Raw genomic sequence first — 18,460 nt, 5'->3', positions numbered from 1 at the left:
AAACCCATTACTGATCCTAATTACCAGAATTATCCTGTAATTACTAGCATTTCTCCGCAGTTTAATCTTACAGCTCTCTGTTAGTTAATCTCTGGGAACATTTTTTTTCTTATTTGCTAGCAATCCCTATTAGTTCCCACCAGCATTCCTCTCTTTTACATTTGTTTAGAGAAAATGAAAATAGATTTTTTGAAAAGAACAAAAACTTTGTATTGAATTACATTAATAGGTTGTGTTTATAAAATGTGTTCATAAAATATTTGTTATTCTTTTCCATTAGCTTTTTAATCAATAAAAGCCCTTCATGTTAAGCATAATGCACTTTATGTTGTTACTCCTAAGCATCTAGCACTGTGAATCCTATGAAACATATACATACATTTTAGATTTCAGAAGGGAAAATATCTTTCAGAAATAAAAACTCGAGCTCCCTATCTCTCTCTCTGTCTCTCTCTCCCTCTCTAAGTATGGTTCAAACTACAAATAAAAGTTCAAATAAGATCTTACTAGTAATTTTAAAATTTTATATCTTAAGTAAGTTAAATTATGTTATACATATTATATGAATTTAAATATACATTTATTATATGTAATATAAATATACATTTATTTTATTGTTTCTGCTTCCAATTTAATTTTCAGCAATTTTTTTACATTATATTATCTGTATAATTGTACAGGAGTAGGGATTTAAAGGAAAAGAACATTTGGAAGATCAGAATTATAAAGTTTTAAGAGGAGCTATTCACCAAAGTCACTTGACCCTAGAAGAGCTTAAATAACAGTTCAGACTGTGATTTTGCACTATGTATTATTCACTCATTCATTTATTGGAAAGGGTAACTCCATATGCTTTCAACCCTGGAAGCATATCAGCATCATCTGGGATACTTTATTTTTTAAACATTCAACTTGGCCTGCTGCAGTTCACAGAAATAGACCCAGGTACAATACTTTTATGCACTTAAATGAATGCAGTAGGACATGTGGGGGAAGAGTGGAAAATTTCATCAGTTCACAAACAAGACAACCGAGTACAGATCAGAGTCTTAACCAGCCTCACCCAGGTGTGCTGTACTCAGGAAATGGCTGTGAATACCTTGGCCGTAATATCCCTCATATTTATATCTTGGTTCCCACTTGTCTATTCTAGATTGTTTTCTCTCACTCTACTCCTGGGAAAGTCAGTGGACAAGACCATGACTACATCCTGGAACATAAGGTTATTCTTATCACACAACCTGAAGGCCCCCATGCTTCATATTTTCCCTTTTTTCTAGTTTTATCCTTGTCCTTCCTTTTTCACAGAATACTCTTCCTATCTTTCTTCCAAAACTCAATTAAAATACCATTTTCTCCAAGAAGTCTATCACTTAGTTTTATAAGCATAGCTGTCTTATTTATATTCTACCTTGAGTACTTATCATAGTGTTTTTCATTTTTAAAATTGGAAGTGAGACATTCTTTTGCAGAGTTTTAATAAGAGTAGGGATTGAGAGGTGGTTCAATGACACATATCTTATGGAGATTGTGTCCTTCCCTTTTGGGAGTGTTCCCTATTTCTCCACCCCATAAGAACTACTGCATGGGGTGTTGCAAATGTAAATAAAGACTATGGGTGTTTACAAAAGACTGAAAAACACTAATGATATCACTACAAAAATATGTAGAGAGGAAACCGATGTACCAGTGCAGAATAAATACCTATATATTGTTTTTTGTTGTTGTTTGTTTGTTTTTTGAAAGTAGAACTCATGAGGAGTTCAGCTTTAGGTCTCTGTCTGAGATCCTGCATAAGACCAGATAAGAGCTCAGACAGTAGAGAGAGTTGACACCACTCTTGGAAGTCTCATTTCAATGGCAAGTTCATATAAATGAATGGTATTACCTACTATTCTGTACCATGTTTTTCTTTGTTAGCCTAAAAGACCTAAAAAATCTATGGATAAATGGCAAAAAGTTAAACTAAATGTAGAGGCTCTGTCCCCAAAGTTCCTTTTCTTTTTTTTTTTTGTAGAGACAGAGTCTCACTGTACCGCCCTCGGGTAGAGTGCCGTGGTGTCACACGGCTCACAGCAACCTCTAACTCTTGGGCTTACGCGATTCTCTTGCCTCAGCCTCCCGAGCAGCTGGGACTACAGGCGCTTGCCGCAACGCCCGGCTATTTTTTTGTTGCAGTTTGGCCAGGGCTGGGTTTGAACCCGCCACCCTCGGCATATGGGGCCGGTGCCCTACTCACTGAGCCATAGGCGCCACCCCAAAGTTCCTTTTCTTGTTTTGTGTATCCATTACACTTATGTTTTCTGACGCTCAAAACCTAATCATGTATTCTAATTTTACTTTGTAATGTGATTACTAACTGCAAGAGTTCACAGGAGTTTCATGGCCTCTATAAACAATGAGATAAGAATTGTGACAGTGGAAATTTATGAAATAGACAAGATGGTGATGGGGAAGAGAGTATGGGGTTGGATTTTGCAGTGTCAGAGATGAGGGCAGGGTAAGCTAAAGACTTGGGGTAGAAGGTAGAGATCAACTCTTAGAGCCCTTTCAGTGATCTAGTAGGAGGAGTTTGATATGTAACCAGAATTTGACTGGGTCCCTTCACACTGCTCATATTGAGACTACATTGAAGACTTTGTCATATATCCCCAACAATGAACCCAAATTCCAAGTACATTGGAAGCTTTCTTGTCTTACATTACATGTCAGAGAAGAATAAATGTATTCATTTTTCACCACTCATCTCTGTTCTCTTTCTAAAACTTTCAGGTCTACATTCCTCTTGATTACAGAGCTCTTTTTATCTCTTTTCCCACTCTCCTTCTAAAATCTCTCAGCTACTCAGAACAATTTCATTCTGGGCTCAGACTTAATCCATTCAACAAAACAGAAGCTTGACAGTTGCCCTGACACATCATCCTTCTTTAGGCCTGGCTTGGGAGTGTCTGGGTTGATTGTGGTTAGGGTATTTTCCCCTTCATTAAAATTCTTATAAAAAGTTTAATGTCCTCATTACCTTCATGACATTTTTTTGAAAACTTATTCACTATATCTATGATCTACTTCATAATCAGAAAATTACCATGTGAGTTATTAAGCTAGATGTTTTCTTATTTTTAACACTTTATGATTTATTTGAAATGACATTGAATATGTACCAATATTGTAATGAAACAGGTTGATTTAAAATAATGTTTATTGCTAGAAAGGTTTATAAATTTTCTTAGTAGTAAACAAAAAATAATTTAATAGGTCTTGTATCATTGCTTGAAAAATTAAACAAAATTAGAAGTCTATTCTGCTAAAAGTAAGAGAAACATTTTAAATTGGTGGGAAAATACTGACATTTTTGAAAGATCAAGTTTAAATTATGATTGGCATGATATTTTATTAGACTGTGGTAGTAAATTAATTAAATCTTGCATATTATTTATATTTAAAATATCTTAAAATTCAATATTGTATACTATGTATACTACTATGTAGGGTAAATGATTTTTGTAATTATGCTGGTATTCATGCCAAATAGAATGTAGTATCATATTCAAAGTACATATTTATATGCCAGCAAATATACTGAGTTCTACAACACATATTATTTCATTTAGTAAGGAGAATACCCTATGATTTGGGTATTTTCACCAGTTTACCAAAGGAAATCTTGAGGTCTAAGGGAAACAAATAAGTTAGCCAACATCACAGGTTTAAATGAGTCTAACTTTTTCATTCCTTTCCACAGTTTCATACAATGCACAGAAAATAATGTAGTTTAGCAATATGGTAGAATAAACATACAAAAAAGGAAAAAATTTCTTGTGAAACTTTACTACAGAAGACTAGCATAATTGTTTCCTCAAATCTACTTCTGTCTAATCTTAACATGAGCTTACAAATGTGCTTATCAGATCAGTTATATGTTTCATAGACATTTTTATTTTAAAATATTAATAATTATGAATTTGATACTGAAATTTTGTCATTTCATTTATTTATCCATTGATCGTTTTATATAAAAATTGATACAGTATATTTTTACAGTAAATACATAAAAAAAGGTACAGTTCTGATTATACACTTCTAGAGTAAATAATCAGAACTGATGAAACTCAAACTCAGAGAACCTAAATTATTTGTCTAAATTCACATAATTAGTCTTTGAAAAGACTAGACTTTGCATCTGTTTTGCCTAAAGTCAAAGGTAATACCTTCTAGATCATGTTCTAGAAGTTAATCATGACAAGTTGGTTTAGTTACATTTCCAAAACTTTCCTGTAGAACAGAAGTTGTACTTTCTAACTTTCAAAATAACCTCTCATCAGATTCTGAGAGTATCTGCTCCAGTTTAAATCAACTAAAATTAAGCCCCTTGAGGAATCCAGGCAGCAATTCAAGTAGAGTAAAAAATAAGTTGATTTAGGGCGGCGCCTGTGGCTCAGTGAGCAGGGTGCCAGCCCCATATACCGAGGGTGGCGGGTTCAAACCCGGCCCCGGCCAACCTGCAACAAAAAAAAAATAGCCGGGCATTGTGGTGGGCGCCTGTAGTCCCAGCTACTCGGGAGGCTGAGGCAGAAGAATCGCCTAAGCCCAGGAGTTGGAGGTTGCTGTGAGCTGTGTGACACCGCGGCACTCTACTGAGGGCTATAAAGTGAGACTCTGTCTGTACAAAAAAAAGTTGATTTATAAAGAAAAATTAATCACCTTAAGATCACCATAAAAAGATGCAAGAATCACAAAAGATTTCAGTAGCAAAAACAAAATATATTGAAAAATTTTAAAAATACGTCAACATATTTATTTCATAATGTTAACATAATAACTTCTACAAATATGGCTGATTGTAAATGCTAATTTCAATTTTTTTTATACCTTCTCTAAACATATTTTCCTAGATTGTTAAAATAAGTACCTTTTTTTCAGACACCAGTTCAAAGAAGCGTAAGTGAATCCATCAGTAAAACACCTTTAAGTAAAATCTTATATATGATGGCAACTCTAATTTAACCAAAAGACTTGGAGATTTTCATATACTTGCCAGAAATCTACATTGCTTTACGTGAGAAAGAGAATCCATTTTTGCAGATTGATCAATTGGCATCATGAAGCACATAAATAACAGCTACAAATTCCTTGGTTGACCTGGTTCAGCTGCTATGAAACAGATTCATCTGGGGGCTAAATCAACATCTTTATGCTTTTAATCTGTTTAAATGGCATGTTGTGGCATTTCTCTTTACTGAGATAATATGATGAGTGCCAATAAATTTTCTTTGAGCAGCTAATCATTAATTTTGTCATTTGTGCAATAAAGCCGAACTGTTTTCACTTTAGATATATCCCTTTTCTAAGACATTAGAAAGGTTGTATAAATTTTATAAATATAATTTATATTTTATATTAATTCCATCCTTTGTCCTTCTGAACAGTGGTTCTCTGCTATTACAAGAATTTTAGGGGATAGCAAAAATGTGTACATTATAGTGGGAACAAATGGCAAAGGGAATATGGTTTAGTTATCTGTTTTTTATTGGATTTGAAAATGACTTGTCCACTACATAATTCAGTTTCAGGTTAGCCAAGTCATTTTCCTTCTGGAAAAGCCTGTTTTTTAAGAGCTGCTCTTCTATATCTTCTTTGACTGTAATTGGTTAACTGAATACTTCATTGTACTAGACTGGTAGGAGTGCTTCAATAATTAATTAGCTAGGAAGGGCTGATGTAAGAATGGCTGTTGTAAGAGCACATGGAAAAATATGTTCTACTGTCTGTCTCTGTCCACCTCCAGAATAATAATAATAATAATAATAATAATAAAAGTTAGCTTTAAGATGCCATCAGATAAGTCACTGTTCTTCAGAGGGACATAATCAATACATGCTTATGATGTATACGTGAAAGGAATTTATTAGGGAGGACTGGCTCACACAATTACAAAGGCAGAGTCCCGTAAGAGTCCATCTGCAATCTGGAGAGTGAGAGAACCTGGTAACATGGCTCCCAGAAAAGCCAGCACCCAAGTCTGAAAGCCTCCAGACCAAGAAGACTGACAGCGCAGCCCTCGATCTAAGGCCTTTGGTGAAGGCAACTGATGCAAGTCCCAGAGTCTAAAAGTGGAAGAACCTGGAATCTGATTTCAGTGGCAGGAAGAGAAAAAGGAGTTCTATCTCGAAGAGAAAGAGAGGGAGCCAGAGCACTCTGAGTATCCCCCTTCTTCTACCTGCTTTGTTGTAGCAACACCCCCAGATAATTTGATAGTGCCTGCCCACACAGAGGGTGGGTCTTCATTTCTCAATCTGCTGACTTAAAAGTCAGTCTCCTCATAGACACACTCCAAAACAGTGCTTCACCACCCATTTAAACATCATTCAATCTGGTCAAATTGACATCTAAAATGAACCATCACAAGTTCACCCTTGTCAACTTGGCACTCATATGCATCATTTTAACCATGCTTAATATCCAAATGAAGACAAGTCATAATTCTGCCCAATGTAATTAAACTATCTTGTGAGCAACTCAAAACACACTAATCCCATCATCAGAAAAGAAGATAAAGTTCTTGAGTGATGTTTACTCTTTTAATATTCCATAGTTTAAATACCATGATATAAATTTAATAATACTTAAATGATAATATAAAGTCAATAAATCTTACATTACATTATAAAGGAATAAGAGAGGAAATAAAAAAGATACTTGCTTAATACATGTTTATAAATGTATAAACATATTCTTAGCAAAATAGGAAGGAAATACTCATGACAATTACAGTCCTCCTCTGTGTAACTAGCCATTTGGTTGTATTTATAACTACCTTCTATTTATACTACCCATTCTGAATTTTCTTGCTTTTAACAAGAACCTCAGTTGACCATAGTTATTTTCTTATGATGGTGACCCAAACCTTCATTCCTGAAAATTCTGGGCCATTCTTAGTTCTGCCTGGATTGGGTCATTGTAGTTTCTCATTGACCTTACTCACAAGGCAGAATAATGCTTAGAGGTGCTCTAAGGAATCTTCTATATCCAGACATACTCTTTTTTTACCTCCACTGAGGAGTAGTATCCAGTCTCCCCTTAGTAGTCCAGATCAGTCACCCCAGCCAGCTCTGTAACTGCATTTTAGCCTGTTGACTCAGAGGCATGAGGAGCCTAAAGTGGTTGGGTAATAGTCTTCATTTCCAGTTCTGTGAAATTATTTTTGTGTCTCTTGGTAGAAGCATTTCTCCCTCTGGACAGGGAGCAGAACGTAACATCACAGGAATAGTGAGTAAGACTTTTGGTAGTGGGTTACTAGAGGTGAAGGTGAATGATGCCACTCCCATTTCTACCCCTTTGTTCTTGGTTAGACCTATGACTCCTGGCTCTGGGAGAAAGAATACCCTATATATATCCTTCTGGAGAACCTCACCTTAGCCTGTGAAGTACTGTCACCTAGCTGGCTTTATATGTGTAACTGTAACTCTGTTTCATAGTTCTATCAAGCCAGCTGCTTCAGAATGGCGAGGAACATGGTAAGGCCAGTGAATTCCATGAGCATTAGCTCACTGCTGCACTTCTTTTACTGTGAAGTGAGTTCCTTGGTCAGAAATAATGCTGTGTGGAATACAATGGTGGTGGGTAAAATATCCTATTAAGTCTACAGATGGTAGTTTTGACAAAATTGTTGTGTGTATGGAAGGAAAATCCATATCCCATAAAGACAAAATGCTGCTCCTCTCCATGATGGAAGCAGTTCAGTTTTGTCAATTTGCCAGCAGGTAGCTAGATAATCGCTCCAAAGAATGATGCCATATTGGGGGCTCAGTGTTGGTCTCTGTTGCCAGAAGAATTGGACATTCAGTAGTATCCATAGCCAGGTCAGTCCTAGAGAGTGAATCCATGTTGCTAAGTTCAATCCTGTCACCATGGTCACCGTGTTTGTGAACCCACTGGCAATGGCAAGGGTGGCTGAGGAGGCCTCTGAATTTTAGTCAGATTTATTTCCCACACTCATGTGAATATCTAACTACTAAATCCAGAGTGTTTCCTACTTCTTACTCATTAGGTCCAATCAGCATAATGTCAGCAATGTAATGGAGTAGTGCAATATTTTGTGAAAGGGAAAAGCAATGAAGATCCTTACCAACTAGATTATCAGATGGAATTGGAGACTTAATATATCCCTGAGACAGGACAGTAAAGTAATAGAGCCTTGCTCACGAAAGCAAACTGCTTATGGACAGGTATGAAGATAAAGGCATTTGCCAGATCAATAGCTGCATGCCAGGTACCAGGAGATGTGTTAGTTTGATCAAGCAATGAAAGTACATCTAGTACAGCAGCTTCAATTAGAGTTACCACTTGGTTAAGCTTATGATACTTCACGGTTATTCTCTAACATCCATCTGTCTTCTCACTGGCCAAATAGAGAATGGAGTGAGGATGTGGTGGGACATGCGAATTGCCACCCCTGCATCTTTCAAGTCTTTAACGGTGGCACTAATCCATGCAATACCTCTGGAGATGTAATACTGTTTTTATTTACTATTTTCCTGAGTAGATGCCACTTAGCTTCCATTTGGCCTTTTCCTACCATAAAAGCCTCCCCACACAAGTTAAGGATACAATGTGAGGATTCTGCCAGCTGCTGAGTATGTCTGCTCCAATTATGCATTTTGGAAATGGGGAAATAACCACAGGATGGGTTTGAGAACCCACGGTACGGTGCCTGAGCTAAAGGTCCATTAATTACCTGAGCCCCTAGAAGTTCCTGCTCCAAGTGATGTTGGACTCCTCGAATCAATGTCAGTTTTCAGAGCTCATGTCCAGTGGTCCCCCAAAGTTCTGATCGTTTCCCTGGTAAAGGTCTGGAAGCCCTGTGGGGAAGGATGGGACAACGATTAACAGTTTACATTTTTAGCAGTGTACCGTTGTTCTTCTCGGAGGGGTCTTATCCTCCACTTGATTCAAGGGATTCTGGATCTATTCACTGGGTCAAGTCTGAAAATTGATTGAAGGGCTCTGATTCTGTGTTTTCATAATTTGAGTTAGGCTTTTGTTCACTTAACTCAGAGGTTTTCTGCTTATAAAGGTCAAATAAGATACAATTATGTATCTTTGTTCCCTCAATGAATCCCAACAATTAAAAAAAAAAAGAATGTGGTAGGCTTTCCATCTGGGAACACCATGATTATGTAGCCAATGACACATATCTGCATCTTTTAGTCTATTCTGATCACTGTTTTGCCTCTGTGGTGTATTCTGCTAACGATACCCACTTTACCTTTGCCTATTGAATACCACTACTTAATCCCTGACACACCAGGATCTAATTATTTCTATTGCCTTTAAGATCTATAATGCAGAGAAGGGCAACCACAGAGATCTTTAAGGATGCTGGGTTTCCTGCTCATAAATTTATTTCTTAAAGTATTAGTAGAAGGTATAACTTGTGGACCCTTACGGTATGAATGAGTAGGTTTTGAAGATCAGGCATTCCCATCTCGCTCATGGTGGACCATCTTTTGATCCATGTTTCTGTCAACCAACCAAATAAACTATGTGTGCCTTTTGTAACTACCTCAGTTAAAACATTAAATGCACAATCTCTGCTTAGTGGGCTCACATCAATAAATTTTGCCTAATAAAACTTCATGTTTCTTCCCCCATTAACCTATACCCATAATATCCATTCCTACATAAGTCCCCCAGATTTCTCCCTGTATAAATTAGGAAATTCAAGTAGTTCATTTCAAGTGTAATACATCTGCTAATGGGTCACACTTTGTCCCTCATCTTTAGGGACCTGCAGGCACTTGAGTCTAGTTATAATCTAGAAGCAAAGATGGGTCCTGAGGAAAATTATCTTGTCTGGCACCTGCCTCAGAGGGAGCCATTACCCTTTCTTTAGGCAATGCAGAGTTAGTCTCCTCTGATAGACGTGGAAGGGCTGACACTGTTATGGGTGGGAGTGATGCTGCCCCTGCTGCTGCTGCCACCACTGGGGGTTTCTGCTATCAGACAGACTGATCAGAATTGAGGAAATTAATGTGTTCAGCCATTTCACCTCCCAACTTACAGGACCCCATTCTTTCCTAACTGATGCCCTCTCGTTACCAGTAGACACCCTAGCAGGCTATGTTTTCACCTTTGTCTGTGTGGCAGCCAATTGCATGAAGAGGGTTTGCATTTGATTTACAGCAACTTAAATTCTATGACTGCAGAAAAAAAGATTCTCTTTCAGAACACACTTAGAAACTTTTGGTCTATTTTTTGTGCATTTGTAACTGGCTGGGAGTTCCAATCCCTGAGTTCATCCTTTTTCTTTCACCACTTTATATTCAGCAGTATTAGGAACAACCAACCAATTTCATTATATTCCTTGGTTTCCCATAAATGTTCAAAAGTATCATGAATAGTGACAGTCACTAAACTCCTTGCCTCTTGTAAGCAGGGAATTAGGAGTATCAAATTCACTTGTTTTGTGCATCTCTATAAACGATTCATACCAAGGACACTCAGTGCTATTAGTACTATTAGAAGGGGAGTCCTCAGCATTTTAGGTATAATCAGACTAACGAGCCAATTCCAGCAACCCCAAAACCAATGAAGGAAATTCATCCTTACAATTCTGTTCCTCTTAAAAAAATTCCATTTCTCTAGAACAACTTCAGGTACTAAAATCTGTACTAGGATTCTCCAGAGGGAGAGAACAAATAGGACACACACACAAACACAGGAAAGGGAATTTATAAGGGAGAACTGACTCACACAATTACAAAAGCAAAGTCCCACAATAGACCTTCTGCAAGCCAGAAGAAGCAGGTATTGTGGCTCACTCTAAGTATATAAGCCAAAACCTCAAAACCAAAGAAACCAGCAGTGCAGCCTACAGTCTGAGGCCAAGGACCCAGACGCCTCTCGGAGGCCACCACTGCAAGTCCCAGAATTTAAAGGCTGATGAACCTAGAGTCTGATGTGCGAGAGTAGAAGAAGAAAAAAGGCATCCTACTGTGGAAGAAAAAGAGAAAGCCATAAAAAGCTTAGCAATCCCCTTTTGCCCACTCTGTCCCAGCTGTACCCCCAGCCAACTAGATGGTGCCTGCTGTCACTGAGTGTCTTCCCTCAGTCCACTAACTCACATGTCAGTCTCCTCTAGAAACACCTTTACAGATGCACCCCCCAAAACAATGCCTTGCCAGCCATCTAGGCATCTTTCAACGTGGTGAAATTGAACCTAAAATTCACCATCACACTAAGGGAAGACAAACACATAGCAGATATTAAATTGCATCCAGGGAAGCAGCACAATGAAGAGTTAGGACTTAGGACTCTTCAACTAGACTGTCTTGTTCAGTTCTGGTACCATTACTTATTAGTTATGTAATCTTGAACAATTTATATAATCTATTTGTGTTTTAGTTTGCTCATTTGTAAAGTGAGGATAATAGCATCTATTTCAAGAGTTCTTATGAAGATTAAATGAGTTACTATATATATGAAGTGTTTAGAACTTGAGGTTTTCTGGAATAATTTTTATTCTCCCTGCCTCATATATGCACCTCCAGACTAAAAGGAGATCTTATAGAGCTTTGGTCCCCAGCCCTAGGGCTGAGAATCAGTGCTGGTGAATGGTCTGGAAGGAACTGGCCACATAGCAGGGGTGAGTAGCAGGAGAACCTTCTTCTGTATTTGCATCTGCTCCGCTTGCTCATGTCTCTGCCGGAGCTCTGCCTCCTGTCAGATCAGCAGTGGCATTTGATTCTCACAGGACCTCAAACCCTCTTCTAAACTGTGTGTTTGAGGGATCTAGTTGTGTGCTCCTTATTAGACTCCAATGTTCAATGATCTGTGATGGAGCTGAGGTGTTGATGCTGCTAGTGCTGGGCAGAAGTTTAAAATACAGATTATTATTAGCAGAGAGGTTTGTCTGCACAGAGACCATAATAAGCCAATTGCTTGCAGACGCACACCAAAACCCCATCAGTCAGTGGCAAGCAATGATTAAGCTGCGTCTAGTGTCAAGCTTCAAGTAAGAATCTGACTGTCAAGTCAGGAAAACAAACTCAGGGCTCCCACCAATTCTGCATTATGGTGAGTTGTATAATGGTTCCATTACATGTTACAATGTAACAATAATAGAAATGAAATGCAAATTAATGTAATGTGCTTGAATCATCCCGAAACCATCCCCTTTTTTCAGTCTATGGAAAAATTGTCCTCTATGAAACCAGTCCATAGTGCCAAAAATGTTATAGACAGGGGACACTGTTATAGAAAAACATCCTAAAAAAAGGTTTAATTTAGGAAAAATTACTTGGTCATAACATTATGCTTAACTCATTATGCTTAACATGCAATGGGGCACTTCCGTGGATTAGTTGAGTGAATTGCTTGATCTTGATAAGAAGGTGATTTCTATCACTTTTTGTTCTTAATCAATCCATCAAGATAGTCTAAAGAGTGTATTTCCCAATATCTTTCAAATCCATCCAGTTTTCTCCACTGAAGCAAGGGAACTGGCTCATTCTGAATGGTCGGTACACCTGCTCATTTTATAAAGCTGTAAATCAACAATCTTTATCTTTAACGTATACTGTCTGTTATGGATTGTGCCACTTCAGATATTTGTCTTTATTTTCTCTCAGCACAGAACCCTTCAAAAAAAGGAAAAGATTCTTTAAAAGATTGTTCTTTACTATAGAAGTAAATCCTTTCAAGAAGATGACAATTTAGCTAATCCAGTAAACTTGGTTTATGACAATTCGGTTTTTTTCTGAAAGAATTTTTGTCACCTTGGTCTTTATACCATAAAATATACCTACTTTATAAGTACCCCCAAACTCTTCAGGTCTGCTAACTTTAATACTTCTAGGATTACTGCTTGTACTTTTGGCTAATATAATTTTCCCTTATTAACTACAGAAATATAGGAAATTCTCAGTGATCATGCAAAAAGAAAATTGCAGCTGAAATCTTTGATCTCTCTCGTATATATTCAATTTTCACATTTTGTTCCTTCTTCAAAGAAGAAAATATAAAAAGTAAAGGGGGAAGAAAAAGTGACCTAACGGTGTCTTCAGGTGGGATTTAGTATGTAAATCTTCAAAAGGATGAGTAAAAACCTTCAAGAATTCGGTGCTCATACTTCATTACAATATCATCTTCAAAACACAATTTAGGCTCATTCTTTAGCACAACAACTGGTATTGAGTGGCTTGGAAGCCTCGTGGTAATTTTAATTCACATCAGGAAAATTTTGTGGCGATAATGAGAGAAATTCAGTTCAAAGACACACTTAAAGATATGAACTAATCGCTCTGGACATGGAGTATATTCAGAAGTGTCCTGTGTTCCCACATCACCATTTCATTTTAGGTTAGGCTCTTGTAAAATACAATGAATAAGTCTACTGATTAAGGAAAACCTAAATTCATCAGTAAGAAATTAAAATCTCTTCAAGCAAGGCAGAACAACAGGAATAAAATAATAGTTTCGATGTTAGCTAAATATAGAGATAATGGCACCAAAACTTATTTTAAGTAAGTTCATCTCAATCAGGAGAGTATGAGTCTTTAGAGATTAGAGATTCTACCACAGTTATAATCCTGGTGGAAAGTTATAGATCAGTAAAGTACTTTGTGACTAATTGTTTAAAGTGCTTTTGTTTTAAAGCATGAATTTACAAGTTTACTTCAATATGAACAACTTGCATATACATCCACAAGAAGCAGCGTCTTCTACCACTGCTTTCAAAACCTATAAGTAGAAGAGACTCTTACACATACCTTTTCAAATAACTCCTTACCATAGTAGCCAAAGTTAAATAGCAGCATGGACAAAGGAGAGAAAGATATATTAAATAAGATGGAATTTTGTAAGAACCTGAGAGTCTTTCTCATCCCAAGTAGAGATTGACTCCTGTCTTGACTAATTCTTGGGCCTGATCCACATACTCACCCCTCCACACCCTCTAACAAGCTCAGTCATATTCAATGCTCTCCATTCAGACATAGGAGTGGATCTACATATTGACATACTTAAACACTTTTGTTAAAAACAGTTGAACAACTTGAAAAAAAGTTGACTTTTTTCTTAATCAAGCTTTAAATAGAAAACCCAATTAATCATAATATTTGTAAGTATTCAGAATACTTAAAGGCAAAATATGTTTCCATCATTTTACAAATTAGTTTTTATAAGTTTTAAATTTCAAACTGGATTAGATGGGCATTTAAAAGTCAATATTCTATAAGTGGTTTTTCTACTTATAAAAGATAAAGAAAATGTAAATTTTTGACTCAGATTCAATTTCATTCTACCTTTTCATCCTGATTGAGAAATTAGAGGAGGACCATATTGACTTTCACATAAAATTGGCTCTGAGAGCCAAATATTATACTTTCTACAACAGTTCCTGCCACTTCTTACGGAAAACAAAATGTGATTTGATTAATATTTTGATAGGAATTGCATTGAATCTGTAGTACTCCAGATCTTCTCTATTACCCCACTTCTCTACCTTCAGAGATAATCAATGCCCTTATCTTCTCAGAATTTCCCTGCTTCAGAGCCTACTTTCTTTTAAAGAAATCTTTGGGGTGGCGCCTGTGGCTCAAGGAGTAGGGCGCTGGTCCCATATGCCAGAGGTGGCGGGTTCAAACCCAGCTCCGGCCAAAAACCACAAAAAAAAAAAAAAAAAAAGAAATCTTTGATTCACTCACACATATCCCTTTCAGGAATAATACCATTTTAATAAGTGTTAGAGATTCCCTCTAAAAAATGACACAAACAACCTGCTGCTGAACAATCTTTGGGTCAACAAAGATATCAAGATTGAAATTTAAAAAAAATTGGTTTTGAATTGTGTGACCACGGCAACACATGCTACTAGTATCTCTGGGATACAGAATAGCAGTGTTTAAGAGGAAAGTTCATGGATTAAATGCCTACATCAGGAAAGAAAGATCACAAATTAATAACCTCATATCACATTTCAGGGAACTAGAAAAATAAGAACAAACCAAACTCAAAGCCAGAAAAGAAAAGAAATAACAAAGATCAGAGCAGAACTAACTGAAATTGAAACCAGAAATATAATGCAAAGGATAAGGAAGTGAAAATTGGTTCCTTGAAAAGATAAACAAAATCTATAGGCCATTAGCTAGATGAACCAATAAAAGAAGAGAGAAGATTCAAATAAACTCAATTGGAAATGAGAAAGGAGACATTACCACTGATAGCATAGAAATACAAAACATCACATGAGACTACTATGAGCACTTCTAAACATACAAGCCAGAAAATCTAGAGGAAATGAGTAATTTTTGGAAACACACAACTTCTCAAGTTTGAATCAGGAAGAAAGAGAAATCCTGAATGGACCAATATCAAACAGCAAAATTGAATTAGCAATTTAAAAAACTTCCAACAACAACAACAACAACAAAGGACCAGATGGATTCATAGCCAAATTCTACTTGACCTAAAAGAAGAACTGGTACATATTCTACTGACATTGTTTCATAATATTGAGTAGGTGGGAATTCCCCCTGACTCATTCTACAAAGCAAGAATCACATTATACCAAAGCCAGAAAAGGACATAACAAAAAAGAGAGCTGTAGACAATATCCCTCCTGAACATAAGAAGCAAAAATCCTCACCAAAAATGCTAACAAACCAAATTCAACAATATATAAAAAAAAATTTAAGATGGTTCAACATACATAAATCAAAAAATGTGATTCACTACATAAACAGAATTAAAATAAAAACTATATAATCATCTTAACGGATGCAGAAAAATTGTTCACTAAAATCTAGCACCACTTCATGATAAAAAATTCTTACCAAACTAGGCATAGAAGGAATACACCTTGAAGTAATAAAAGTCATATATGACAAACCCACAGCTGACATCATACTAAATGGTATAAAACTGAAAGCATTAACCTTAAGAACTGGAACAAGACAAGGATGCCCACTGTCATCACTTCTGTTAAATACAGCACTGGAAGACTTAGCCAGAGCAATAAGGCAAGAGAAAAAAATAAAGGGCATCCAAATAAAAAAAGAAGAGGTCAAACTATCCTTGTTTGCTGGTGATATGATTCTATATCCAGAAAACCCTAAAGACTCATCAGACAAACTCCTAGAATTCATAAATAAATTTAATTAAGTTTCATGTTACAAATCAATATCATTTCTATACACTAACAATAGTCAAGCTGATAAATCAAATCAGTAATGCAATACCCCTTGTAATAACTGTGAAAAATATATCTGAGAATAATTCTTAACCAAGGAGATGAAAAATCTCTGCAAGGAGAAGTATAAAACACTGATGAAAGAAATCATTGATGACACAAACAAATGGAAAGACATCCCATGCTCCTGGATTGGGTGAATAAATATTGTGAAAATGTCTATACTTCTCAAATGGATATGCAGATTCAATGTAATTTACATTAAAATATCAATGTCAATTTTCACAGAATTAGGAGAAGCAAACCTAATTTTCATATGCAGTAAAAGAGCCTGAATATCCAAAATAATCCCAAACAAAAAGAATAAATTTAGAGACATCACATTACCTAAGTAAAAATTATACTGCAAGGTGATAGTAACCAAAACAGGATAGTACTTGGTATAGATACATAGATCAGAATGAGAAATAAAACCAGGTGATCTTCAACAAACCAGACCAAGACATACATGGAGGAAAGAACCCCCTATTCAATAAATGATGCTGGGAAAATTGGAGGGCCACATACAGAAAAATGATACTGAATCTCTATCTCTTATCATATACAAAAATTAACTCAATATGGATTAAACACTTAAATGTAAGATCAAAAAAGCAAATACAATAAAAATAAAACTAAATAAATGGAACTTACTTAAACTAGAAAGTTTCTGCCCAGAAAGAGAAACAATAAAATATCAATGTCAATTTTAGTGCACACAGCCTACTGAATGGGAAAAATAATCACAAACAGCACATCTAACAAAGGACTAATACTCAGAATCTACTCAAACAAATTAGCAAGAAAAGAACAAATAACTCCAGTTACAAAGTAGATAAAAGACATGAACAGACATTTTTCCAGTGAAGAGGTACAATTGGCCGATAAACATATGAAAAATGCTCAACATCACTGATCATCAGAGAATCGCAAATTAAAACCACAGTGAGATATCACCTCATTCCATCAGAATAACTATTATTAAAAAGTTAAAAAAAATAGAAAGTTAGTGTGGATTCAGTGAAAAGGGAACTTATTTACTGTTGGTGGCACTATGGATTAGTATATCCTCTATATACTAATAGAGGAAATAGAGGAAATTCCATAAAAAGCTAAAAGTAGACCATTGAATCCAGCAATCTGGATCTATCCAAACAAAAGGAAGTCATTACATCAAAAGATATGCACTTGGATATAGTTCACATATGTCAAGATATGGAATCAACCTAAGTAATAAAGAAAATATAATGTGTATATACCATGGAGTACTACTCATCCAGAGAAAAGAATGAAATAATGTCTTTTGTAGCAACTTGGATGGAATTGGAAAAAATTATCCTATGTGAAATATCTTAGGAATGGAAAAAACACCACATGGTCTCACTTATAAGTGGGAGATAATAAAAGGTAAAATGCTGTAATAGACCCTGGAAACTAAGAAGGGGGGGCCTAAGTACTCATCAGTTGATGAGTGGATAAAGATAACGTGAGACATACTCTAACACACACACACATGCATACGCCATGAAGTACTACTCAACCATAAAAAAGACATATATCTTTTGCAACGATTTGGATGGAACTGGAAAGCCATTATCCTAACTAAAGTATCTCAGGAACAAACAAACATATACCACATGTACTCACTTATAATTAGAAGCAGAACGAAGTACACATGGTCATATAGAGTGGTGTAATGTCATACAGACAAAAGAGGAGGGTGGGAGGATGGTGAGGGTTCAAAAATTACCTGATGGGTACAATGCATACTATTTGGGTGATGGGGACACTAAAAGCTCTGACTTCACCACTATACAATTCATCCGTATATCAAAAAACCACTTGTACCCCTTCAACTTATCAAAATAAAAAAGTAAAAATAAAAGAATGATGATGGAGAAATTATTCCTTCCATGACTGGGTATGGGCTCCAGTAGAGTTTTCTCAATTGAGCTTCTCTTCTTCCCTGGCACATCTTTTTCTTCCCGATTTATTGCCTTTCTTCAGACCCTTCCACCTTACCTCTTTAACCCCCTTTTTAGAGCATATTCCTACTTGTCTGCCATCAAAACATTTTCATCCCATAGGCCCGATTTTAGACTGAATTCTTTCAAGGAGCCAGTTCAACTTCCCACATTGTTAAACTCTTTAGTTTCAACGAAATGTAAAACACTAAAGTGTCTGGCTGTATGCCATGGTGCTCTCTCCATCATATTCAATGTAATTTCACTG

General features: G+C 36.2%; 1 protein-coding gene across 5 annotated transcripts in view; it reads left to right on the top strand.

Moving 5' to 3' along the window:
- PDE1A (phosphodiesterase 1A) overlaps positions 1–18,460 on the top strand; it is a 402,616-nt gene that overhangs the window by 371,927 nt on the left and 12,229 nt on the right. Inside the window, exon 15 of one of the 5 annotated variants that reach the window (XM_053597607.1) lies at positions 4,921–5,270. The exons of the other annotated variants lie outside the window; for them this stretch is intronic. Within the exon in view, the coding sequence (XP_053453582.1) occupies positions 4,921–4,946 (26 nt within the window). The 3' untranslated portion in view covers positions 4,947–5,270. Of the gene's footprint in view, positions 1–4,920; positions 5,271–18,460 lie in introns of those variants that run through there. 5 annotated transcript variants of the gene reach the window in all.

This window comes from Nycticebus coucang, chromosome 7, assembly GCF_027406575.1.
Source record: "Nycticebus coucang isolate mNycCou1 chromosome 7, mNycCou1.pri, whole genome shotgun sequence".
Classification (NCBI taxonomy): domain Eukaryota; kingdom Metazoa; phylum Chordata; class Mammalia; order Primates; family Lorisidae; genus Nycticebus; species Nycticebus coucang.
Note: the sequence above shows the minus strand (reverse complement) of the source record. Positions and strands in the feature narration are given on the sequence as shown.